Source organism: Polyodon spathula, chromosome 12 (assembly GCF_017654505.1).
Source record: "Polyodon spathula isolate WHYD16114869_AA chromosome 12, ASM1765450v1, whole genome shotgun sequence".
NCBI classification, from domain to species: Eukaryota; Metazoa; Chordata; class Actinopteri; order Acipenseriformes; family Polyodontidae; genus Polyodon; species Polyodon spathula.
In genome coordinates, this window is record NC_054545.1 from 4,596,956 (window position 1) to 4,623,381 (window position 26,426).

Below are 26,426 nucleotides of genomic sequence, written 5' to 3' on the forward strand. Positions count from 1 at the left end.
GTTATTTTAATCTGCCTTTTATTTTGTGTTCTGATCGCTGCTAGTCCTTACCGATGGGGAGATGTCCTCATCGTATTTCTTGAGCTGGTTCATGAACTCCAGGTGCTTCTTTTCCTCCTCCAGCTGGGCTACGCTCTGCTCGCTCCTCTGGAGTTTCTGCTGGGTGTTGGCCAGCTCGTCCCGCAGCCACTGGTTCTCCTGGCACAGCCGCCGCACCTGGGCACGCAGCTTCTGCTTCTCTGACTCCACCGCGCTCAAGTGGCCAGAAAGAGACATCATCACCTGGGGTGAGGGAGCCGGAGAGGAGCGGATGGGAGTGGGGTACACAAGGGTCTGGTATTAAATAGGCAGAAATGTTTCTAAAGAAAAACAGATGTGATCAAAAACAACGACTGACAAACAAGTTGTAAAACAGAATCAGACTATCACTATCATTAGCATACAATAGAGTCCTGTTATAATGCACCACCATTTAGATAACTTGCTACCTTGTAACAAGTTAATTTATCTAATGTCTGAAAATGTCAAAAATAATCTCAATTAGCCACAAAGGGACCACTAATTGATTTTTTGTTTAAACACATTATTTTTTTTCCTTTTTTTTTTTTTTTTTTTTTTTTTTTTTTTTAAGCACAGCAGTTTAATTCTAACTCAATAACACTGCAGCCGAAGGGAACTGATTGGATCTCAAGTTGAGTCATAATTAGCCAAATGCACTTTCGTTTCTTGTGTTGAATAAAAGAGCTAGAGGCAGAAAAAAAAGGAAGCACACTTGGAGTTAAGATAACATAATGCCAAATTAGCTAAAAGATGACCAAAATGGTTTTTTGTTTTAAAAAAGGATGCTAAATAAACAAATAAATAAAATAATCTATCCTACTTTACTAACTGCTGACAAGCCTCTGATGACCTAATAATTCTAAGGGAAATAATTCCTCAAAGTCCAGTTATGACTTGAGCAGGGAAACACTTCATTTTATTTTTCAAATTAGCTGCCTTGTTGCAACAAGATCACAGTCTTGCGGTTGTATGCAGATAATGAGCACCATGCTATTTTTCTGAAAGGCTAGAAAGGATTCTGTACATCCAGCAAGTGCTATGAACATGTCATTTTATACCGGTTCAATATCCCTTTATAAGAATTCAGACTGCTCGATATCCCTTTACAGGAATTCACAATTGTATTTATTGCTGCAATCTTTATTACAAGTTCTGCAGCTACTGCAGTTGCATCTGCATGCTTGCTTGTGCAGGCACATCTTTACTGAAAACGAATCCAAGGATGCAGATATTGCTGCAGTCAAGTACAAAACAAGAACACAAAGCAGAAGAGAACACAGATAATGCAGAGGTAATCAAATGAGGCCTCCAAGAACAATTCCAAGGCGCAGAGCCCTTGGGAGTTACCTTGCCCTCTCCTCACCTGCGCCTCGCTGAGCCCCAGCTCCAGCATCTCCAGGGACTTGCGGATCATGCTGGATTTCTCCTCCACCAGGTTGGTCTCCTCATCCTTCTTCAGGCACTCGAGTGTCTCCAGCAGGCTCTGCAGGATGGAGTTGTGTTCGTTCTTCAGGGCGTCCAGGCCCTGGATCACCTGCTTCGTCTTGGAGATGATCTCGTCCTGGGACAGCTTCTCCATCTTGTCCTCCCTCGAGTACACCATGGTGGACATGTTTTCATACATTCTGCAAAAGAGAGAGACAAACTTGAATTGGTGCTGGGATCAACCTGGGTTTTTCATGTATAAATAAACTTTCAAAATCTAAAACAAATTTTAATATTTGTTCGTTTTGAATTAGAAGAAAACAAAAGTATATTTTGTACCGTATTACAGTAAAATAAGCCCAGCAACCCATCAAATGACCTATAAAGTAAAGGAGAGAAACACCTCTGGACAGAATTGTGTTTTATTTATTTCAGATATCACTTTTTCATTGGTTTCCTTTGCAGGATATCTTTTTGAAACAATCATTTATAAATGATATTATGTTATCACAACTTGTTTTGAAGCTTCACATAAATTTAATACCCTCATCAGCAGTCATTGCCAGTGTTCAGCTCCAACCTACCTGGCCAGTCCATACATATACAAAAATAGTGCACATCCTTGCGATAACGACCAAATGTGAAATTCAACTGAATCGCTCACATTTTTACCTTTAAAATTGATCAAACTCTGTAATTCAAACAAAGCCACAAACTAAAATGGGGGGAATGAAACAAGAAAAAAGCATAAGAATTAAAAGAAATCTAAAATCAAACATCCATCATAAATAAATAAGACAGAACTGAAAAGAGCACAAAAGGAAATCAAACAGCAATTAAGACCGCTAGATGAATGGATTAACATTACAATGTCCCCTTTAGTGTGGGACTGTGCATTTTCCACCGTGCTGCTCTGACTAAATCACCGTTTTCACAATTTTTGGACACAAATGATAGCACTCCCTGCAGACTCTGCTTTAAAACCAATGGGTTCTCCTGGGTCATTAATGGCATTCCAATCTCACACATGCATCTGCAAGTCTGTTTGCAGAATGTTCTGTGCAACAAGAAAAATCAATACCAATTGGTAATTAAAAAAAAAAAAAAAAAAAAAAAAATTCAGAAAATACATTTAGCAAACTGCACCAACACATTGAAGGGGTTTGTGCTTTAGCCCTGAAAGAGGACAAAACAAACAGGATCAAACCAGACTCTGATGTGTTGCTGTAGCAGAAAGGATACTTGATACATAATGTGGCTTACAGAGTAGGTTTGCTGCTTCACAGGGTTCAGACACCCCAAAACAATGGCTATTCTAATAGCATTACTGCTCCATCCATCACCACACTATTTCATGATGACGTTGACGATAATGAAGGCTTTGGAATGCCTTTGTTGACAAGTCTGAAACTGGCACTACAATGCCCCACCTCCCCAGTCAAGAGTCTGAAAACAGCAGTAACTTTGTTTGCATGACCATGGCTGTCCTTCTATTCAGCTATTCTACACAGGCAGGGCTTCCAACTTTCTTCAATGTAAGAGATGCCTTTAACAAAAAACAATACAAAATCGAAAGAAAAAAGCAGATAGCTTTGTTCCCTAACCTTTAAGAAGAATCTACTAAGCAATCTCGTCATTTTTTTGGTCATTTTAGTGCCAGACCCCAAAGATGGATTTAGATTCTTGATGTGAGGCTTGCCCAAGGTTAGGCCTGCTAATAACGTGAGGTGGCATAGCAAAAATCTCTGGAGACATTGTGTGTTCTAAGCAACTGAAAAATAAAACATTGCCTTAAATGCTTTCTTTTATAAAATAAGAGATATTAGTTGCTTGAGCATGAAAACCAGATCACATTGTACTGAAGGGATGTCAGCACAGAACAAGACAAAAGGCTAGACTGGTTTGCTTACAGAGCATTGCACTTAAAGCAATTAAAAAGTCACAGTGTGGAAGGGAAAACAGCTCTGATTACAACAGAAAGACGAGACACATATAATAATGTTGATTATAACAACATTTGTAATCACCAATCTAAAGCAAAGCAAGAGATTTTTAACCCAAGCAATCAAGCTTTGAGATTTAAAGCTGAACAGTTTCAAAGAAACTGCAACTCCTTTGAAATAAACCAGCCTCCACATAAAAGTAAGGCTGCTTCTTAGCTTTAAAACAGCCAAGATGCAACAGCTCTGTGCCCTTATCAATATAACATCACAGGATGAATGGTACAGAAGGGTAACTCCTTTTCATCCAAGCTGCAGGCTTCATTATTAAATTCTGAGGCAACTGTGTGCGAATGATTCTAATTTACCAGTCTGGTGCAGATATTCCCCTGAAGGCTCTCTCCATGGAAACAGACCACACAGTTTTCCATTATCCACTTTTGCAGTCTTGCTGCTGGGAATAAACACCATCTAAAAGTAAATGGCAAGAGTCAGTAGTGCTTTATCTAGATGCGTGTTGTGATCCCCACACTTTAACAGTTTAACACAGTGCTGCACTTTTCAACGCCTTGTTCTCCTAAATGATACCTAGGATGTGTCAAGGAGTAACAGTCCAGAAAAACATGCTTTTGTGCTATTATAACTGCAAAGATCAAGCAAACTGTTGTGAAACCACATGCCGTGCCTCCAGAGTGACAGCTGACAGAGGAACACAGCTGTGTGGGAGGCTGGGTGCATTTTTTTTTTTTTTTTTTTTTTTTTTTTTTAAATAGTGCAGATCTGGTTTAACCTGAACTACATGAAATACCACATGCCACCTCTCCAGCTGCATATCATAAGAGTTTTGTGTTCTCCTCATGATTGAAGAAGTGCAGTGTAGGGAGGGCACTACCGCCCGTCAGAAGGGGTGGGAGGTGAGAGTGTGTGTGTGTGCGTGCATGTGGAGGGGGGGGAGGTTACACAGTTAAAAAAAAGAACAAAAAAAAAAAGCAAATTCGAAAGAGTACAACCTACATGAATAAATCACTGCTAGAATAAATGATTCATATTTATTAAAAATGTATTTTTAAGATGTACTGCAATCCAGTGCAGTACGAGTATATGAATCACATGCGAATCATAAACTGGAATGCTGGGGTTAGCACAATTATTGTCCACTGGCATGCTGGCTCAACACACTGGCGAGCTGTTTTGTAGAACCACGGTCATCAAGCATCCCAGCTGTATCTGCCTGGCTGCAATCCAAACACAGCCAAAGAATGTGCACCTCCAGCCCAACTGCACAGCCAAGGAAAGTGATGGGGATACCACTTGTGCACTGGGATATGGGAGGAGCACAGAACAATGCAATCTGCTTACTCAAATAACTGGCCAATTCATAGCTGGCAGCAGATAGAGCTATAGTAAAGCCCTGTCAGCAATGGGGAATGCAGCAGCATTTCTTATACTGAAATACTGCAGCAGCAAGTTTCTCAAAGTCTCATCTCAATAGAGACCATTTCCATTGTGCCCATGAGAATAAACGTTTGTTCAAATTGGTAAAAGAAACAGAACAAGAAGCCAATGTTTAAATGCATTATGCATAATGTCAAGTGATCTTAAAACATCCTCTTGAGTAATGTGCATGTCTTGTCCTTACAAGATAAAAGGCACAAAGCTGTAAATATCCTCACAGATATGAGACATGTTGCACTTGTCTTGAATTAAGTCTTTATTACTGTGTTTTCACCAACAAAAACACGACTCAGCATATGAATAAAGGGCTCTTGACCACACACCCCATTACTGTACTTATTGTTCAGAATGTGTTTGCACAAGTCCTGAAAACGAAACCAGCTCGTCTCGATTCCATATTAACCCTTTCCATTCTACTGGAACTTTATTTACAGAGAACGCAGAAAAATTATATTAATATACAAACCAAAAGAAAAACACAAGCCAATACATATATTTTACAATACGCTTTTAAACTATTCACCATTACCAAGCACAAAGAAATAGAGACTGCCATGTACAGTAACAGACAGGAGTAGCTAGCAGTCATTTCAGGATTTACCAAGCGCTGAATCAAGCACTGGAGTCTGTAGACTGGCTCTGAAGTTGTTACCTTCTTACCTTCACAATGTGGCCTACTAGAATATGTCACCTGGTATTGGCATTGTTTACCAGTAGTACCTTTACTGTTCCGAGAAGTGGTGGCTCAAGGAGTGACAACCAGGACACGTTTTTTGTAGTGCGAGCAGCACTGCTCCTTTTCATTGAGATGAAAATAGTTTGGTTCTATTTAATCTTTCTTTAATGTGGATGATACAGAACACAGTATTCTGTTAAAATGAGCTTCTCACAGTGGCAACAAATTTAAATTGAAGTCACAGTTAGCCAATTAAATTGGCTTCAAGTGAAAAGTGTTGAACAATGTCTCTAAAACGCCAATTCCTTCGAAGGCATTTTAATTTGAATAGGGAATTGATTTAAAAAAAAAAAGGAATTGGAATTGAAAAACAGGAACTGACCCCAACCCTGTTTGAAACATCTGTGTATGTCCCTGTTACGCAAATAAATAAATGACCTTGTGATTATGTTGCTAATGCCTACAAAAAGTAATACATACATATATTTTAAATTGTTAGTTACCAGTCCTTTAACAGCAGTGCTACGAAACCTAATGAAGGAAACTGATTGTTAAAACATCAGCAAGGGGCCCTTTAAGTTTCCGAACTTAGATCTAGTTTCTCGGATGTCGCAGCAAACAGCATTCCAGAGGGCTAAGGCTAATCCGATTGTGAATATTCAGCAGCTTCTATCAATAATCTTACATGTGAAAAAGTACGCAATTAGACTGGCATGCCTGAACCACTTCATATTTCAAAATATGAATACTGTATGATAATTGTGATAAAATAGAAGACATTGACTACCTGACCAGTGTGAATTAATAATGCATTGCAGGCTTCAGATTAGACACTACAGTGTGCTTTCAGAGGTCTCCTGCAGTACCTGGCATCTCACGATTACTAAATGGTGATCAAGTCCAGTTCTTTAAAATCATCATGCTGGCCTACACCACTACAAACACTAAAGGCTAAAGGAATATTTGTTACGAACATTATACTGTATTATTTTTTTTTTAATTAAAAACAGAAATATTAATATGCATAACTATAAATGAACTATGAGTTCATCCCAGTTTTATTAATCTGCCACGGTTTAGATCATTAAAAAGTGATCACCATGGCACTGGCTGTTTTGCAAAGCTGCAGTGATGCACTGCACTGCACTGTACTGTAGCCCAGAGCTCGTCTGCCAACCACAGCAGGACACAGATCGCTGCTGGCTAGAACACCGATCTGGACAATCAGAGTACACTGCCAGAGCAGACTCAATCCAGACAAGCTCACAAACTGTGCTTTCATTTTCAGATCAGCTTCAGTCATGAACTCCAATAGCACTGTACTCTTTTTGTATCAGGGCAATTCAATTCATTGTTGTCGTTGGCATCAATAGTCAGAACACAGGAGCTAGAGGTCTGTCTTGTATCTGCTAATTATTCATCAGCAAAGCAGCTCTGCACAGGCAGTGCCTTAGCTACAGTCTGCTTCCATGGCAATCTTCATTAAATACAAAAGTATGGCACACCATTTCTGAACAGAATCAAGCCATTCCTTATTTTAAAAATACTACATACAACAAAGCAATGCATCAAATCAGCCTTGAGACTTGCCATGGTGACAGTTCCTTCCATCAGAAATCGTCGGCCGGTACGTCTTGGGGCAGGGCGTCTCCTTGAGGTAATTTGCCTGTCCTAAAACTTGTATAACCTCGCACAAACACTTTAATGTACCCAGCATCCTTAGCCAACAATCACACTAAGCACACGAATACATTTTGACAGGGCTGTGTTTTTCTCTCTATCCACAATACTTCGTTAACATCTTTCTCTACAGTAAACTGTGTAGAAGTGACAGGAGATTGAGCCCCAGTTGCTTCAATCACACAAGGGTCACCAGTAGGTTGATGGGAACTCATCTGAGAGCACTGTTCCTAGTTTCTTTGCTGGTTCTCAATGTCTAATGGTATCACAGGGGACTTGTTAAACCAGATTCATTTCTAGAGAAGTGCACTGCGTCATTACTGTAGATCACAGCAGGCTGTGTATTAAGCCACAACTAATATAATGTTAGTGGAGGTCATCAAGCATCTGTCCCACGGACTATTAATACTCTAAATACCGTAAGCTTATGACTACAGTAACTTCAACTAGAACCAAAAGTATTATCCCTATTACCACAAGGGGTATAGAGTACCATGGACATCTTACTGGTTTGGTTTTATGACCAAATAACCACCTTAAACCCACAGTACTATTTTGTTTGCAAGAGCCCAACCACTGAGATAATCTACAATTAATATGTGAATAATAATAATAATAATAATAATCTGCAATACTGCCCTACTACTGTATGCAGAAGAAAATGTCCAGTGTGGACTCTTTCTGAACTTTTGCAATAACTTCTTGTGAATCCACTTTAATACTTTATTGAAATGACATCTTCTCAGTGATTACCACACAGTCTTATGCACAGACAGCACAGTACAGTACTTTGTTGTTCTACATCAATTTAGTTCCACTGCTGCACATTATAAAAACTCATCAGCAACTGCAGTTCACAGCACTTGCTTGGGCTGCACAACATATGTTATCGAGGGAGGGGAAATTCCTCTGTAGCTGCAAGACTGCATTACAGCAACCTTTTTTTTTTTTAAAACCCGAGGAAGGCGGTTTCTAAAGAAAAGTATTCCAAATGTTGAATTCCTTTGTGCTGCCAGAATCTGTGTAGATTTGGAATTTGCACAATAATTGCTGACCCAGTTGTCCTGGGCTAGAAGTACTGGCTGGGAAACACCCTGCGCCTCGGGCAGTTCCAGGCCAAGGTACCTTGATCAGAGTGCTGGGCTGAGCATCCAAACCACAGGCTTAAAAGGGTGTGTGTGTTTGGATGTGTGTGTGCGCCACTCCCCAGCCTCAAGTGCACAGAAAAGAACTGGATTTGAAAATGCCTCACCTGTACAGTGCCCTTGAGAAAAGAGCTAAGTTCTTGGGGAGCGTAGGAAGAAGAGACAACAAATAAACGCACTGCCTGTCTGCTTGTTCATGTAGCCAAACTTTTTTTTTTTATTTTATTATGCGCTCCACCTTTGCCTGAAAATTCAACAACTCATTGGAATTGAAAACAGATTCAGTGCCTACATTCTTCAGCTTAAATCATTATCATCTAGGCAGCAAGCTATTCATGCCTGGTAACTGCATTTGCCAAACCACTCAAAATCAACTCAGATCAGGCATGTGAAACAGGGCTATTTAATACTACAGGCAACTAAATGGCAACTCCAACTTGCTGCAGGCCATTTTATTTCAACGATATATTGATGGCAATGTCCTAGATTGAACGCTTACTGGTCTCCAACAGTCATGAGCATAGAGGAAAAGATTTGCAAACACAAGTAAAGACTGATTATCTCCCTTGTAAAACAAAAACAAGTAACTGTGAAAAACACCACAAGAGAAACAGCATCTGTAACGTATTAAACTGCAATCAGGAGGAACGAAACAAAAGGAGGAAATCAAGAAAATGGTCAGAAAGAAAGTCTTCCTGCTCTTTTACCCCATGCAGAGGCTGCCTTACACATTTGTAAAATGATTATAAATGAAGATATTCCACAGTAGTATTAGTGCCATCATTAAGAGGCTTAACCAAGCTGATTCGCATGCATTTATATATTGGTAAAATGATATGCAGTTCTACATAAAGTGTAATCCTATCTACCAAGGTATGGCGATCCTTAGAAAAAATGCAAAAAAAACTGTCTGCAAACAAATGGACACGCGGCCAGACAAGGCTAACCATCCAATTCTAAAATAAACATTCAGTAAAAAGACAAAACTGCATTGAACACGAGTATAAGAGCATCCTTATGTGAACTGAACGCACTCTGCATTTCAATAGCTCAACTACCCGCCTCTATAATAATAACCCCATTTGAAAGAGTACCGACAGAAGTAAATAAATAAATAAACCAGCCTTTTTATCTTTGGCAGCTACAGAAGTTAAAGCTAAGCACTAAATGATCCTATGCTATGGAGGTAAACCGTGACACACACTACAGTACACATCCACAGCAAGGCCAGGCTTCCACAGTGACATAGTCATCATCCTCCCTCACATCCTGTTACTGTAACACTGCCAGGAGGCAATTCTTTGTCGCCTCCTATTGGATGAGTCATGTGTACCATCCATTATTGCTGTCTCTTGTACCCAGTATGGCAAACAGATATGCAAATAAAGTGCACATTACACAATTGTGCGAAAAACTTTTACCCATTTTGTTACAAGTTTGGTGTTTGTTGTTAAAACGGCTGTTGATAAATCCAGTGTGGAAACAATTCCATCTCCTAATTTAGCTAGGCGGTTCCTCAAGAAACATAGTTTTTTTTTTTTAATTAAAATACTGTTAAGCATTTTAGATTCACACTGCCCTGTGTTTAAAGGATTGTTTAGGGAAGTAAAGCAAATTAGCCAGAGAGGTAGTTTTGCCAGATTCAGCCTGTGTTTGTTGACACCATGCTCAACACCAGTTCCAAAAGTCTACATGCGTAAGAAACACCTGCCAACCGAGCTCATCACTCTCAATCCACTATCAAGGTTCTTCAGCACTCTTGACTAGCTATCTACAACAATAAAGAACATGCCACAAGGAGATGTAGCTGGTATACATTACAAGACAGGGTATTACACTTCCAGGAAAACAAAGGGACAGAAGCAGGCGTTTCGATTGTTTATGACCAGACAGTGTACTGTATATGTGCCGTTACCACAGTCATGTGCGGTATCTTCTCCAAAGATCCCAATGCATTGTTAACTGGCGTTAAGGAAATTGTCTGACAAGCATCCCCACAAACCACGAACACATGATTGCACAGTTGTAAAGCAGCAAAGGTTACTTCAAATCCACTCAGCAGAGATAAGGAAGACAACACGTGTTTGTTAAAGAAATGTACATTTCTTTTACTAGTCACCACACATTATCAATGGTTCCATCAATTTTGCAGGAATTTAAATGTATAATGATGCCAACTACATTATTATACAATAAAACCACATATAGGTCAAAAGAGAGTTTTCAAAGATACACATCTGTCTTACTGAAGGCTAACGGGGACATAAGGCGGCCTTGCAAGAAATCCTGCTTCGCTTTAATTACAAGAGTAATTCTATACTATTGTTTTGAAAGTGGCAAATAAGATTTATTTCTATTTCCCTATAGTCTAATAATATCCGCAGTCATTTGGATAATCCACTTTATTTGCATGCACTACTTGTTTCAAATCTTATTTTCAATTTCAATCTGGATGCAGAACTGAGACTACAAGGCACTCCTCAGCCACTAACCATAGCCAGCCATCCTGACAGTCACGGTCTAGTCTAAAAAACAAAAACGCAACAATTAGACAGAACATGCATTATTATTTTTAAAAGTTCGTTTCATTGTATCGTTTCACCTTAACTTTTAACATGACCCCCCGTGGTGAGAGAACATTTGTCGAAACCAAGCCTCGTCTCAGACCAGACAGACGTTGCTTTGTGCATACTTTCCTCTTAGAACATTTGATTTTGTTTTGCTATTGCTTTTCTGAGGAAGTTTTAATTGCAACGCAAATAAAACCAAGAAGGATTGTCATTGCATTGCTGTACACACTAAACACGTTTTAAAATACATTTTACAGTGTGGGTTTGTTTTTGAAAAATGAAAGTCTATACAGTGTAATACAGTACAAATATCAATGAAATGGTCAGCCCGCTTACATTAAAACCACGAAATACAAATCAGGAAAACCACCCTCCCATGAATCACACATATTCCAATATTTACCGCTGCAATAACTAACATCCAGATTCTTCGGGGAACTGTTTCACCAGCAACTTCCTCTCTGGTCTCAAGTTTTTTTGATCGCGGATAAGATGAATGAATATCTCTCCACGGGTTTTTTGATATTATTTCGATTTCAAGGCCGAATTCCGGCCGAACGCCCGCCTCCGCTTTTAGTCTTAAAACTCCACCGGTCTCACAGCACCCAGTTCGCGATCAATGTCATTAAAATAAAATAAAATAACCCCGCCACAAGCTAAATTAACGCATACTTGTTAGGTAAGCGAGGCTGCAGTTTGACACGATGCTCTGTCAATTCAGAGCCCGAATGTGCAAAGGATGTTTGCTAATAAATAACGCATTGGGAGCGCATCACTGAGCCCCTGACAGCAGCTCTCGCTGGCTCTCTATTCCTCCCTATGAAAATGGCGTTTCCTCTTTCCCCACAATCCTCCTCTGCCTTCCAATCATGACATCACCCTGTCACTTTTTAAAGCGGCAGCACACAGCAGCATCGGGATAGCACGGGGTCCGCTGTAATGTCATCAGATCTGGGGAAGAACATAACTTTTGGGGAAGTGCGGGTGGGGGTAAATTGACCCATTCCTTCAGCATTGTCAGTTAATATTCATGGTGCTGCTATAATAATTTTTTTTTTAATTTGCAAGACTATATAGAAATATTTGACCCATCTTTGCCATTAGACATAAAATTACTGTAACTGATAGTTGGGTGTTATTGTCGTTCTTATACATTAACACACACGCTGAATTAGCTGTACGGTGTGAAGAAATCTATTTAAAGTTAAAATACCGCCACAATAAAAGGATAGTGGGATTTAAAATAAATAAATAATACTATACTCTATAGTGTTACTATATAGTTCCCATTTAAGCTGTTATTGTTTACCTTTGAGTCTAATAAAATTAAAACTAAAGACGTGGTACCCTCTGTTGGTTGAATATTTCAATGTGTTAAATAAGCTAGTATTTAATATAGAGAATTTGAATGTCCACCTCAAAGGTAAAGTCAGATCTGAGTATCACAGCTCACAGGTCACAAGTGGTCAGATCTCACAGGAACTGGAACTGAAAGCCAGCCCCGTGTGGATCTGTGGCAGAAAGATTTGCAATCTAAACTATAGAGAGACGTTTAGGCCAACAGGGAAAGGCACATGCTATGAGGGTTTAATACGGGTGGTTATCACTCGTTCACTTTGCATTTGCACGATAGCAAAACAAAAAAACAACATTTAGGACATTTGTCAAATCATGCTGAATGTTATTAACACAACAGCTGAGCAAATTGGTCCAGTCACTGTATAACCATCCCGTATACCAGCTTTCTGTATATTTCAATATATACTGAGACATTGACAGCTTTTTCCTAAATTACTTATCACCACATTTGCTCATAGCGATGAAATCAATACTTTCTACTAGGATATATATATTGTCTCTTGGGATCAATTACACTTTTCTGCACTTTTTTACACTGATCTGCACAGTATGAGTCAGTATAGCTGTAAAAAGACATCATTCCGATGACGTGACAGGTGCTGATATCAAACACCGACAGACCCTGTTCATTGTGAATGATCAAAGTCAAATTCCATTCGACTGCACCCCAACCCAGGAAAAACCCACGACTTTATGTTAATGATTTTCCTCAATACACCCTGCCACAAAGGCTTGTATGCATGTCAGAAATATAAATATATCAAGACTCATAACTATATCTATATATATATATATATATTTGTTTCTTTATATTAGGTTCCAAGCGCGACTGTTGAGATTTGTCAAACAATGTTTCGGTGAAAGTGCTCGACAACAGGATCTCTTTTAAAACAAAAGCTCTTTCACTTGTAGGACAAGCCTGCTTTATAGGCTTACTAATTGACACTGCGTGACTCTGGTCCTGGGAGATATATTTATCTTACTGATAGCAAAACACATTTTTGTGATTTGTTCTGAAAAAAATTCCACAATATGTCATTTCCAAACTTTTAATTACTTTTATTTTTTACTGGTATGCATTTGTCTTGTGACCTTGACTGGCAAAAGCTTAAAGGTTAAATAATATTTTAGGGGTGTCCAGCAAGCAGCTCCGGACATTCCAGATCACAGCTTGAACAAAGCAGGTCCAAGGAAGAGAGACAGCATCAGAGCACTGTACAGGAAACTGAACTACGTTTGCACTTCCTTAGGCCAGGGCTAACGTCTCCAAACATTATAAAGTTTTCCCTGTTTGAAATATGAACAAGAGGAATTTAACCTGAATTATTTTATTTTCATTGTCTCCCAATTGTATAATGCTTCCTTACAGACGGGTGCAAGGAGAAAATAAAAAAGGATTTTAGAGGAACAATAGGAGATTTTCATATGTGCTAGAAAGAAGGGGATTACTGAAATGCAATACAAGGGAAGATTAAATTAATGCAGGGATACACTAGCATTCAACACCTGTTTTGTACAAACCTAATAAAGTTTGTTTATATATATTAGTACCTGGAGGATGCAAATTCTGAAGCAAAAGTTAAAGTATATATAAAACTATGTTCAAACATTATCCACGGTGTGATTAGCTAACAGGACCACAAGCCCTCATGAAAAGCACCTTGAGAACAGAACACCAGAAACATCCCAAGCATACTGTAGTTTCCCCTAAACCTGACAAGCAATTGCCTTCAATAGCTGAGGCAATCAGCTGTCAGTACAATTCTGTAATAAAATATACAATTACACACTGAAATGAAATATAAAAAAAGAAACAGATCTAGTACATCTTTTATTTAACGATAACCATAATTTTAATTTATGGTCTTGTTGTCTCCATCCCAGCTTTCTCCAAGCTTTCAGTAAGGCCACTCTTCCCATTAGAAATGTGATGGTAAGACTACCCTTATACCATTCCCTGGTGACAAAAGAGACACAGAAGTTTAGGTTTCAGGATTTAAGAACTACACTATTTACAAACACACAAACAAGATCTAGTTCAACGAACTAAACAGCAACAGAATATTTCAATCACTGTGTGGCAGGCTGGCGAGTGGAAAGAGGCCCAGAGATAGACTGCAGTTCAAAAAAAATACTAATTTTATTATAAATAACACAATAAATGTGCACAAGGGCAAAATCAAAAATCTTCAAACACAAATAGAAAGACAACAAAACAAAACTTACAGAAAAAAATAAAAAGTTTCCAGGCTGGGCGATGCCTTCATTGGAATCAAACTTTCAAAAATACAAACAACAAAACACCAACAAAGTTCCTCAGCTCCCTCCTCCTCAATGGGAAGCAGAAGCCTCCTTTTAGGTCAGGTGGCTGGGCACTGATTGATCGTTAATTAAGTTAATCAACTAATCAACCCCAGCCACCTGAACATAATAAACCCAGGCAGGTAGGGGAAATTAACCCCATCCCTGCCAATTTAAAAAGGGCAGAGCAAAGCTCTGCCACACACTGATTTGAAACTTTTTTTTTTCCAGGCTGCTAAAAACATTTTCATTTTTTTTTTTTTTTTTTTTTTTTTATGTTATCCTTTTAACTGAAAATGTATTACCGGTAAATCTTTGGAATTGTTGACATAGGTGGAGTGGGCTGCTGAGGAGCCTTTAAGCTGAACGACAGAATCAATTTTTCACAGAAATGTGTAACAGAACCATATCATGTTTTATTAGGTTCTAAACCTGATTTGAATCTGTTTCAACCAGTCTCACTGTCTCCTGATCGTATTGTCTGACTATCCCTGCAAATTACTTTATACTGGTGGCCTACTTGCATGGATGTCTTTTAAAAACAATACTTACTTGTTGTAGGCAGAATGTTTTTGGTGGTTCTTGTTCAGAAACTCATTGCAAAACTCTGCCATCTCGTCTGCACTCAAGGTCCTTTATCTACCTGAAATTCAGCCAGACAAGAGCATCGTTTATGACCTGTTCAATGGGCTGTGAAAATCTCAGTCTCTTACAATACACTTCATCATTAGCAGTTAAATGAAACCTATCAAGTTATAAACATCATTGTCTGATGATCACGAGAACATTATTGCCAAGAGAGCTTGCAAGCTACAACACATCTTGTTGCACTAAACATTATTTAAGGAATTATGTGTTTTGCTTTGCATGTAAACCATGATGATCCTAAAATATTGCGAGTATGTTAAAATCTGTTACATTTGCTTTGTCATGAACAAAAGTGTCAATTTTGTAAGCAGTATTTTGTTCTGATGAAATGCAGTACTGGCTTGTGATGCTAAGTATTGTATTCATGAATAACATTACCACACCACAACACTATCTTAAGAATTCATTAAAGCTCTCTACTAACCATCTTCATCTGTCAGTTCCAAGCCTTTTTCTTTCAAGCAAGAGTAGATAAACCCTTCCTTCTCCTGCAGATGACAAAAGTCAAGTTCATGGAAAGCAATAAATGAACAAACAAATAAATACAGTACATTCATAGTTACTTATTGGGCAAACCCCTTGAAACTATGATTGAACATGCTTTTCTTTTAGAATAATTTTAAAACACTTCAATGCATATGGAAAAATCGGTGTCTTGTAATGTGATGAATATACTATCAATCTAATTACTAAGGCTTTAAATACCGAAATGATGTAAATGTAGCTCTTCCCCCACACAAGTGCTGTTATGGAATTATGGGCTTGATCAATAAAGCAAGTTAAGTTATGAAGCTGCAACATAGTTACTAATAATAACCAATATTACATGCCTGGTCTGTGCAAAATAAGTAACAATTCTGCATGCAAGATCTTCATAAATAAAGCCTTGCAATCTGGTTGCAGTAAAGAGTGCCCTCCACTGGCACAAACCACAAACATTCAAAGGAGATACATTTTCATTCACCTATCATATTTCTGAGATCCAGGGCAAAATGTATAATGGACAGTCTTTATATGAAAGTCACTACATTTAGATACATCTTAATAAACACAAAACAAGTGCATCCTCTGTAGAATCACAGCTGTACTTTTGACCTATATCAGTTAGTACACCCATAGCTTAAACTGTTTAATAAAAGCAACTTAGTAAACAGTGGCTGTTTTTCTATAGCCATGGTTACAGGCTGAATCATGCTGATATGCACATCTGTTTCCATTAATGTTTTTTTTGCAAGAAACCATTAAGACATTAAGGCTGCACAGAGAGAGATCTCTTTTGTTTTAAAGTTTGCCTGATATAGAAATGCTTAATTTCACAACTTAAGGCAAGGGAAAGTGATTATATAATGACTAATGATCAGCATAAGCACATGTCATTTCAAGTTAACAGTATGCAGTATCACATTAGCATGAAGGGACACTTTATTTCATCTACATTTCATCTTTATTATTAATATACAATGCGTTCTGTGTGATTCTCTATTGTTATTTCTGATGATATAATTATTTTCCATGCCTATGAACTATTCCAACAAAAAGCGTTTCTCAAAAGGCTCCTCAAGGCTGATTGGAAGGAATTGAGATGGATAAGTATGAAATCTTTGTGCTGTGCAACAAAGCCCCTAGGCAAAGCGTTGTGTGCTGAGGAGTCTTTTCAGAAGCATTTTCTGCTGGAATAATTCTATAAGATCTCATTATACTTGCTCACCCTGGTGTAGAGCGGCTATCCAGCTCTATAGCGGTTCTGAGACATGAGCATCCAAACTTCTGTCTATTTCACTGTGCACTATTGTTAATGCATTTCCAGTACACTTATTGTATAACTGCCCTGCAAAAAACAATAACGATATAAATGTATTTATTTAATTTTATTTGCCTTGGGGGTATCTGTATGTATTTTCTCTTTGCTGGTGTTTGTTGTGTAAGTGCTTTGCCAAAACAGAATTTTAATCTTGTCATGCCAAAAAAGCCTTTTTTTATAAAAATGTTAAAATAAAATTAAAATTAAAAAATCAAAATATTCCAGGGGAGCGAACCTTACTGAAAGACATGTTCTGATTGGTCCAAAACTGATGATTCCAGTCCTCAGTCTCTTGTCTCAGCTTCCTAAGTCGACTCTCCAATGGACTTTCACATTCAGGTATGTGATATTTGATTGGTCACAGATTTGACAGTCTGTTAGGGTCTTAACGAAATACAGTCAAACGAATTAAAAAAGTTAAATTATTGTTATACTTAAAACCAATCTTCAGCGGGCATAGATGTAAATAGTGTATTAGCTCGAGTGATCATATGTTTCCTACTCGTTGATACAGGTCAAAAGGACACAATTATAACACTGAAATAAATAAAATGGTGGTAAAAGAACCCTCCTCCACAAACCCCAGCCAGTGCCCGTTTGGTCCTGCCTCGACTCTGTGGGTCACTTTCAGAAGAGAAGGGTCTCGGTGCTGTCAAGCTGCCCACACGACTTCTGTGTCTGTTCTGCAGCAAAAGCCTACTCAACATGGCTCCAAAACCACTGCGGCTCATTGCTATTTAATATTTACTACTACAAACTGCCAAAAATAATTCTTAAAAAATAAACCTTAAGTTCTAGTCAGAGGATCACACGCTACCAACACCTCACGTAACCACTCACAGAGCGTATGCAACTTCCTGCGACTGCAGGACAACAAAAAGTGTTATGAGTTTCACTCTTGTTTTTTTTTTTCTGAATAACTTGTTATTTTAGCTAAATATGTTAATGGACAGTATTTATTGTTACAAACATCTTTAAATAATAAGTGGATACAACTAGGTATATAATCTAAAATGTTGGGATGTTTAAGATATATATTTTGACTCCTGATATTAACGTCGAGTTTCAGTCTGCTCGGCCACCCGAATTCCCGTTTCCCCAGAGCTTCCTGTTTACACCAGCCTGCTCTCATCCACGGTACTGATGAGAAGGATGCGCAGGAGGTGCAGGTAAGAGTTATACCTTCTCCCATGATCGCTGCGACAAAGCAAACAGAACAGATCAGAGTTATACCTTCTCCCATGATCGCTGCGACAAAGCAAAGAGAACAGATCAGAGTTATACATTCTCCCATGATCGCTGCGACAAACCAAACAGAACATATCAGAGTTATACCTTCTCCCATGATCGCTGCGACAAACCAAACAGAACATATCAGAGTTATACATTCTCCCATGATCGCTGCGACAAACCAAACAGAACAGATCAGAGTTATACCTTCTCCCATGATCGCTGCGACAAACCAAACAGAACATATCAGAGTTATACATTCTCCCATGATCTCTGCGACAAACCAAACAGAACATATCAGAGTTATACCTTCTCCCATGATCGCTGCGACAAAGCAAAGAGAACAGATCAGAGTTATACATTCTCCCATGATCGCTGCGACAAACCAAACAGAACAGATCAGAGTTATACCTTCTCCCATGATCGCTGCGACAAAGCAAAGAGAACAGATCAGAGTTATACATTCTCCCATGATCGCTGCGACAAACCAAACAGAACAGATCAGAGTTATACATTCTCCCATGATCGCTGCGACAAACCAAACAGAACAGATCAGAGTTATACCTTCTCCCATGATCGCTGCGACAAACCAAACAGAACAGATCAGAGTTATACCTTCTCCCATGATCGCTGCGACAAACCAAACAGAACAGATCAGAGTTATACATTCTCCCATGATCGCTGCGACAAACCAAACAGAACATATCAGAGTTATACATTCTCCCATGATCTCTGCGACAAACCAAACAGAACATATCAGAGTTATACATTCTCCCATGATCTCTGCGACAAACCAAACAGAACATATCAGAGTTATACATTCTCCCATGATCGCTGCGACAAACCAAACAGAACAGATCAGAGTTATACCTTCTCCCATGATCGCTGCGACAAACCAAAGAGAACAGATCAGAGTTATACATTCTCCCATGATCGCTGCGACAAACCAAAGAGAACAGGGGAGTTATACTTCTCCCATGATCGCTGCGACAAACCAAACAGTACATGAGTTATACCTTCTCCCATGATCGTAAACCAAACTGAACATTCAGAGTTATACATTCTCCCATGATCGCTGCGACAAACCAAAGAGATCCTATCAGAGTTATGTCTCCCATAGATCAAACTTTTTTGAGGGGCACTTTTTATGTACATGAGTATAGCTTTCTGTTTATAGACATATTTCACAGAAGCTTGTCCGAATAGATCATGTTTGTGACACGAACTCATTCAGATTAATGACACGTGGCTTGGTGCTGTTAAAGACTTACAACACACAGTTTGCTTACATAAAATAATAGTAATGAACCATAATGGAATATTTACTGTTTTTAACATGACTGTTCTTAGGATCCATGTCTTTGTCTGAATAGAGGAGTACAGGAAAGTACTGTACAGGAGCACAAGCGAAGACTTACTGGATACACACAGAAGAGTCACGCAGGTGACACGACCCCTTAAACACATTGACCTGGTGCACTACATATTCTTCCAGAGCGACTAGAACCAGTCGAAAACATGCAGGCAGCAGCCTTGGGGTTTAATATCGCCCTACTGCCAGTGAAATAATAATAATAATAATATATATAATACATATCAAAACGTGAGCCTTTTGTGAATTAACTTGATTGTGGAAAACTGTTTATTAAGACTTATATGTTATATATATCTATATATATATATATATAATATATATATATATATATATATATATATATATATATATTATATATATTTTATATATAGCTAATATATCATACTAACCCATTTATGGAAATAGAAGTTTATGTTGATAACTGTTAAAAACACTTGCCTTTTAATTTATTGAAAGTATTTTTTTTATCATAATAAAAGCAAACTGAAACTGTATATAGCTGAAGGATACGTTGAACTGCAGAGGGATTAAGGATTCCTCACATTGTGGAATAAATGTGGTTTATTTATTTAAAAATGTTTGTGAAACACCCAGTACAGAATGTAAATATTTAATAACATACTCTGTATATATTGTGGTAGTCTTACACAGCAAGATACATCCCCCCCGAAACGATTGTTTATGCAAAGTTATAGCAATCAGTATAATTTTCTCAATAACAAACTTTAATTATAAGTGGTTCTCTAGATACAAGTACAAATATAAGCATGGTGAACATAGTAAACTCATACTGCCAGGCTGTGCACGGCCGGCTGATGATAATAACAATTGCAGCAGAGCAATGAACGAATAATCATAAAGCACACACAGGGAGCAGTTTACCAGTTAAGGAATTAGAATGAAAACAAACCCTGTTGAAACTGCCTTTATCTTATAGCTAAGGAGGCTGTGTGGTCCGACGCTTAAGGAAATGGGCTTGTAACCAGGAGGTCCTCGGTTCAAATCCTAGCCCAGACACTGACTCACTGTGTGATCCTGAGCAAGTCACTTAACCTCCCTGTGCTTTTGGGTGAGAAGTTGTTGTAAGTGACTGCAGCTGATGCATCATTCACACACCCTAGTCTCTGTAAGTCACCTTAGATAAGGGTGTCTGCTAAATAAACAAATAATAATGATAGTAAATAGCAGTTGCCATGCACAATGTAAGGCAGTAGAATCTGTGCATGGGTTACCAACAGTTAAGAATGTTGCGTAGTTTTCTGTTGAAGGGGACTTTAATTAGTGGTAGAAATTTAAATATAATCAAGATATTATAAAGATTAGAGGATGTATAGCTACTAAACTGATCTCATTTTTGTTTCTCTGGAGCATTCATTAACAAAAAATCTGCACCATCTTCTCCAGCTCTGCCAAATCACAGAGGGAAAGCATGTGGGTGGTGGAGTTTCTCAACATCCAGACGTGTCAGGACTACTTTAGTTAGTACCCACATGCCGATCAGCAGTGCTTTTAATATGCAGTACTTCCTTACTTCTTACTGAAAAACAGGTCTGTTTCTTTTAGGAAATAAAGCTAAACAAAACAAACTGATCTTCCCTGACGTGAATCTTAAAAAAGTCATGGCTGATGAAAACCATATTTCGTCTTTAAGAGAGAAGGAACAAATCTATTGTGACATCACAGAGGAACAGCTGAAGTGTAGCCTGCCAGTACAGTGCTGCACTGCCCTTATAATCTTCAGAATGTGAGCTTGGCACATAACTTACTTATCTATTGTTCAGCATAGGCGTGGTTATGAGGTAGCAGCCAGGACTGAATTGTTTGCAGGAAATTCAGGGAGGGGTGTTTTTGATTTGCAGTAGGAGCCAGATCTTTAACAAATTAGGCTGATCCTTCTCGGTGTGTAAGTATTGTCATCCTAATTCTTCTGCTTGGTTGTTAAAGCATCAGCTAGTTTTTATTTATTGATTTTTTTTTTACTATTTCTTACCAGCATTTGGAATGGTTACAAAATAAAGTAAAACTGTTTTTATCGTTTCTGGATACTGCTTAAATACCGGTACTTGAATTGAAAACTGTGTTAAAGAAATAAATTTACCTAGGAATTGTTAACCAAGACAATGTATTTAATGTCTGCTTCGGTTACGCTTGTAATGTTTTTAGTTGGGTGTAACTGAAGTTAGCTTCCGATGTGTCATTTGTTAAGTCCTCAGCTGATTGTTCAACTATTTTGAGTCAGAAAGGTATGTAAACATTAACTAGTTTTGACTAAAATCATTAAGGAAGTGCAAAAGTGCTACAGTGATTTTTCAGTTGCAGACATTTCTAATTACTGACTTTTAAAAATATATATACTTTTCAAGGTGATGATATCACACTACAGAACATTGCAGCACACTGTGATGTCACAAGGTGATGATGTCAGTCACTGTTAAAGCATATTTGGACACAGTGGTTTTGTGCCTCACCCAAGCAATGGTGTCACGTTAGCTTTTCAGTCACATTTTGTATTCTAATTTTGTGATTACTCTCTGCTACAATGTAGAGAATCCCAAGCTGGTTCGTAGCTTATTTCGCTTTTTCATTCACAGCCTGTTCTTTGGAACTTTTGATGTTGGAAGAACATGGAAATGGGTAACCAGCATCCCTCCATGATTCGGCTCCAGGAAATCATGAAGGAAGTCAAGGATCTCAGCTCCCAGGTGTCGTCTTTCAGTGGCCTGCAAACTGACAAGGACTACTGCAAACTGGAAAGAGCTTTGACCAGACAGCTGTTTGAGATTGACTCGGTGGACACAGAGAACAAGGGGGACATCCAGAGGGCGAAGAAGGGGGCCACCCATGAGGTCCAAATTCTGCTTGAGATGCTACAACAAAACGTCAACCACCCTTCCCGGGTGGAGATAGAGAGGGTCTACCTTGAGGCACAGAACCTGGTCGCCCAGGAGGTGACGCCGCTGAGGGGAGGAGGGGGAACTATCAGTGACGAGTTTGTGGATGGCATCCAGGATGTCATTTTGAGACTGACTCAGATCAGAACCGGGGGAAAAGTACATTTGCGGAAAGCCAGGTACCGTGCACTGACTAGGGTGTGCGCAGTGCAGGATATTATAGAGAGCTGCATGAAGCGTCAGGCCCTATCGCTCCCCCTTTCTAACAACACCCATGGCTCTGTCACCAAGATCAACTCCATCATGGTGGAGGTCAACAAGTCCCGGGGTGACCTTATCGCTCTCCTGATGGGACTGAACAGAGCGGACAGCTGCGGGCGCCTCTCCCGTGTGCTCACGGGGTTTCTTGTCGAGCTGGATGCCCTGGATGTATCTGGGAACACAGAGGTCCGAAACTACAGGAAGCAGGTGGTAGAGGAGATCAACGGGCTGCTGAAGCACTTGGACCTGGAAGGAGAAGGGGACGCCACCTGCAGGTATGACCTGGTCCAGAATGATTCCATCCAGAAAATCGAGCAGATCCGTTGCACGGTGGCCCAGCTGCGGGGCCATCTGCTAACGATCGAGAAAGCCAACGAGCTGCACTTCAAACATAAGGCAGAGCTGCAGGGGCTGCTGACCAGGCTGGATGAGGTGAGTACCGCCAGGAACCCCTGCATCCGCGAAGCCAGGCGGAGGGCGGTTTTAGAGGTGCAGGCTGTCATCACCTACATTGACCTGATGGAAGCGCTGAGGAAGAGGGCCAGTGATACTTGCACGGAGGAGCACCCCTCCCAAAAGGCTGTCTGGAATGTGCTGGGGAGCCTCTCAGAACTGCAGAGGCAGGTGCTTGTCTTTGACGGCAAGAGAGCCGACAAGAGCTATAAGTTGCTGGAGGAACTTCTCACCAAGCAACTCTTAGCGCTTGATGCAGTAGATCCTCAAGGAGATGAAATGTCCAAAATTGCCCGGAAACAGGCAGTCAAGTTTGCGCAGAACATCCTCAGCTACTTGGACATGAAGACAGATGAATGGGAATATTAGTACATGTATGTTGTCACTCGTATTGATCGTTCTTTGTACCTTGGGTTCATAACATATCATAAAAACAATATGTCATTTCCAAATGACTGAATATCAATATGAAAAGAAACGGATAAAATGTCAGTCTCTGCAAAGACAACTGGGTAATCCTTTTAGTTGTTTATTTTTTTTTTTTTAACTCTATGAGAAAATACAGATCCTTATTTTGAATAAGGTTTGTTTTATTAGAATTGCACTAGTACTGTATGTGCTGGATTGAAGAGTGGGGACATGCTATGAAACTACAGAGTGGTTTAAAAGTCACTTTACTTGACCAGTTCATGGCTATGCCAGGGAAAAGTGATATTGGGGTAGAGCTATCAAACTTGTCAGGTAGAGGAGGGAATGGCTGGCACCTTACAGCGCCCCCTACAGACCAGATTTCTCAATGCATTTACACCAACAAACTGTTATGGAACATTAACAGTTTTATTTTACAAAAAATGGTGCAAAATGAATTTTAGTTTAAATACATATGCCCCTGTCATATTTCACTGCGTTATACTTTTCTCCCTGAATATCTGTGAGTTATTCAAGTGACCTGTATATAGTATCTGCTTTCATAATCTTTAAGCTTGGTAAAAATATAAATAAATAGTGTATTGTTTAGTGTAAACTCTTTAAAAAACACATTGATTTATTATATAACAAATGCCAAAAAACGTAATTAAACGACACTGTAATTTACCATCTTCTGCCATTTATGCCTTGAACGGAATACAGAATTGTGTGATTGAGTGAGTGGTTAATCAAGTTACATCAAAATGTAACCAGTTATGCACATTACCAATCCTAAACAGCGCACTAAAGTTCACGAGTGGTGTAACACGTGTTTAAATATTTTGCTACAGTGTAGTAAAAGTAAAAAAAAAGAATGTGTGCAGTAATATTAACCTGGTACTAAAATGCATGCTAAACTGGATTTCTGTTTCAGAGAGTAGTGAACAGCATGAAGTAAATCATTTTCCACCCTTTTTAATTTTGTTAAATTATTGCTAATGTGAGCTGAGTGATTGATCTCACAACAGACATAAATGATGTACTATCTAAGAAAGCGTTTGTACAATGATGTATTTATTATGTAACTGTACAGTTGAAAAGCTTTGTACTTTAGATTATATTTTAAGCACTGTGCTCAAGCAGCCTTTTGTGTTTTAGTGTGAATACTTTGTAAAACTGCAATACTTGTGTCCAGTGTATTTTAAAAACAGCACCATGCACAAAAATAGACTATTATTTTGAAGTTGAATAAAAAAAAATGTAATCTGAAGAGCTTTGGGTGCATCTATGCATTTTGCACTGACTAGAAGAGTTAAGTTAAAATCTATTAGCTACACATTTTCAGTATATTTTGTATTCTTGAGACATCAACCCTAGATTTAATATAGTGCCTTTTAACGCCAAAGCTGCCCCGATGTGTGTCACATAAAATGAAGAAAAAGAAAACGGAACTGTCCCCTTTAGAACTAGGTATAGTAATAAGTGTAGTCATAGTCTGTATTATTATTATGACATTGCTATAAAGTCCTTCCAGTGTACATTTTACTTCATGCGTATAACAAAACTAAAGCTATGAACTAGTTTGGTTGGTAGTCCAAGGATATATTCGCTACGGTTAATGCATATTTGGTGCCGGAGGTACTGACAGAGTTGTGCCTCTTTATTCAGTTCAGTTTATTTTATTCAATACTTTTTATTAAATATAAAGTATACATGAGAAAGATAAGAGCAGCCATACCCCCAGTTGGAATGGTTCCATTGTTAAGGTTTTCCACAGATTTCAGGGCAGTAATACTGTGTGAGCCGATAACAGTATCAGTGTTCATTCTGAAGGTCTAACGAAGTGGCCAATTAAACCAGACCAGACCCTTTACAATTGTCCCATTGCACCTGCTTTCACATCATTTTAATTTCAAGCACTTAAGTGCAGGTTTGTTGTGACTGAAATTTAATAACAGCAGTTATTTCAGTAGTATGGAGATGAAAACATCAATGCTTACTAATGAAATGAAAGGGGTTGCCATGTTTTATCTCCACGGCTGGTACAGTAAATCTAAAGGAGATGCTGTTTAAAATGCAATTGATTCCAGTTCATCCAAAGTCACTGTACTATGATTTTACAGCTTGTGTTTTCTTGTTATCATTGAATTCATTTGGTTTTAAAAGATGTGTGTACAGAGTAAGGCATTGCAAGCTCAAACGTTTTATATCATGACGTTTGCAGAGATTAGTATATCATTGGGGATTCTTTTTAACATGCTGCACTGTGGAGAAGCATCTTTTAACTGACATCATCTTTAGGGGTTTGAGGTTTTACAGAGGGGGTGGCTGCTGTTAGTCTCGGAGCGAGTCCTTTTGGGGATAAAGTATATTGGTAAACAGGGTAGAGGCAAGGGACAGCAGTGGCTTCTGATCTTATAATATATGGTGTAAACAGAGAAGCAACACAAGGAACTCAATTATATATATATATATAATATATATATAATATATATATATACATATTATATATATATATATATATATATATATATATATATATATATATATATATTATATATATATATAAATAGAATTTTACATAATTTCTTCTCTTTTTTTTTTGTTAAATGAAGATAGCGCCAGCATCCCCACGCGTTCTTAATACACTTAAATCAAACCTTGGAAGGACAGTTGCAGTATTCACCCTGTATGCATCTAGACTAAATCTGATGGTTTCTAAAGCCCAGCCAGTGAATTTCAAAATGC

At 38.6% G+C, this 26,426-nt stretch overlaps 3 protein-coding genes across 12 annotated transcripts in view; 1 reads left to right on the top strand and 2 right to left on the bottom strand.

Moving 5' to 3' along the window:
• LOC121324385 (kinesin light chain 1-like) overlaps positions 1–11,777 on the bottom strand; it is a 31,448-nt gene extending 19,671 nt beyond the window's left edge. For 3 of the 5 annotated variants that reach the window (XM_041266155.1, XM_041266158.1, XM_041266157.1), the window contains exons 1-3: positions 11,355–11,776; positions 1,424–1,685; positions 52–282 (exon numbers count right to left, since the gene is read on the bottom strand). In XM_041266155.1, coding sequence (XP_041122089.1) covers positions 52–282; positions 1,424–1,684 — 492 coding nt within the window. In that variant the 5' untranslated portion in view covers position 1,685; positions 11,355–11,776. Of the gene's footprint in view, positions 1–51; positions 283–1,423; positions 1,686–11,354 lie in introns of all 5 variants that reach the window. The other 2 variants (XM_041266154.1, XM_041266153.1) reach the window with 1 other exon arrangement.
• A 1,363-nt stretch (positions 11,778–13,140) lies between these two features.
• LOC121324475 lies at positions 13,141–19,008 on the bottom strand. 5 transcript variants are annotated; one of them, XM_041266405.1, is made up of 6 exons: positions 18,294–19,008; positions 17,847–18,242; positions 17,296–17,444; positions 15,684–15,747; positions 15,164–15,254; positions 13,141–14,267 (listed from the first exon to the last, which is right to left on the bottom strand). In XM_041266405.1, the coding sequence occupies exons 1-2, from the start codon at positions 18,964–18,966 to the stop codon at positions 17,953–17,955; spliced, it is 963 nt and encodes a 320-aa protein (XP_041122339.1). In that variant the 5' UTR covers positions 18,967–19,008; the 3' UTR covers positions 13,141–14,267; positions 15,164–15,254; positions 15,684–15,747; positions 17,296–17,444; positions 17,847–17,952. The 5 variants fall into 5 exon arrangements, with proteins under 5 accessions (XP_041122339.1, XP_041122338.1, XP_041122340.1 ...); XM_041266404.1 differs by having other exon boundaries at positions 17,642–18,242; XM_041266406.1 differs by lacking the exon at positions 17,296–17,444 and having other exon boundaries at positions 17,642–18,242.
• Positions 18,141–26,124, top strand: LOC121324474 (BAG family molecular chaperone regulator 5-like). Of its 2 annotated transcripts, none has more exons than XM_041266400.1 (2): positions 18,141–18,229; positions 22,257–26,124. In XM_041266400.1, exon 2 carries the CDS (start codon positions 22,290–22,292, stop codon positions 23,637–23,639), a length of 1,350 nt encoding a protein of 449 aa, XP_041122334.1. In that variant the 5' UTR covers positions 18,141–18,229; positions 22,257–22,289; the 3' UTR covers positions 23,640–26,124. The 2 variants fall into 2 exon arrangements, with proteins under 2 accessions (XP_041122334.1, XP_041122335.1); XM_041266401.1 differs by lacking the exon at positions 18,141–18,229 and adding an exon at positions 20,811–21,568.
• Positions 26,125–26,426: the final 302 nt, after the last annotated feature.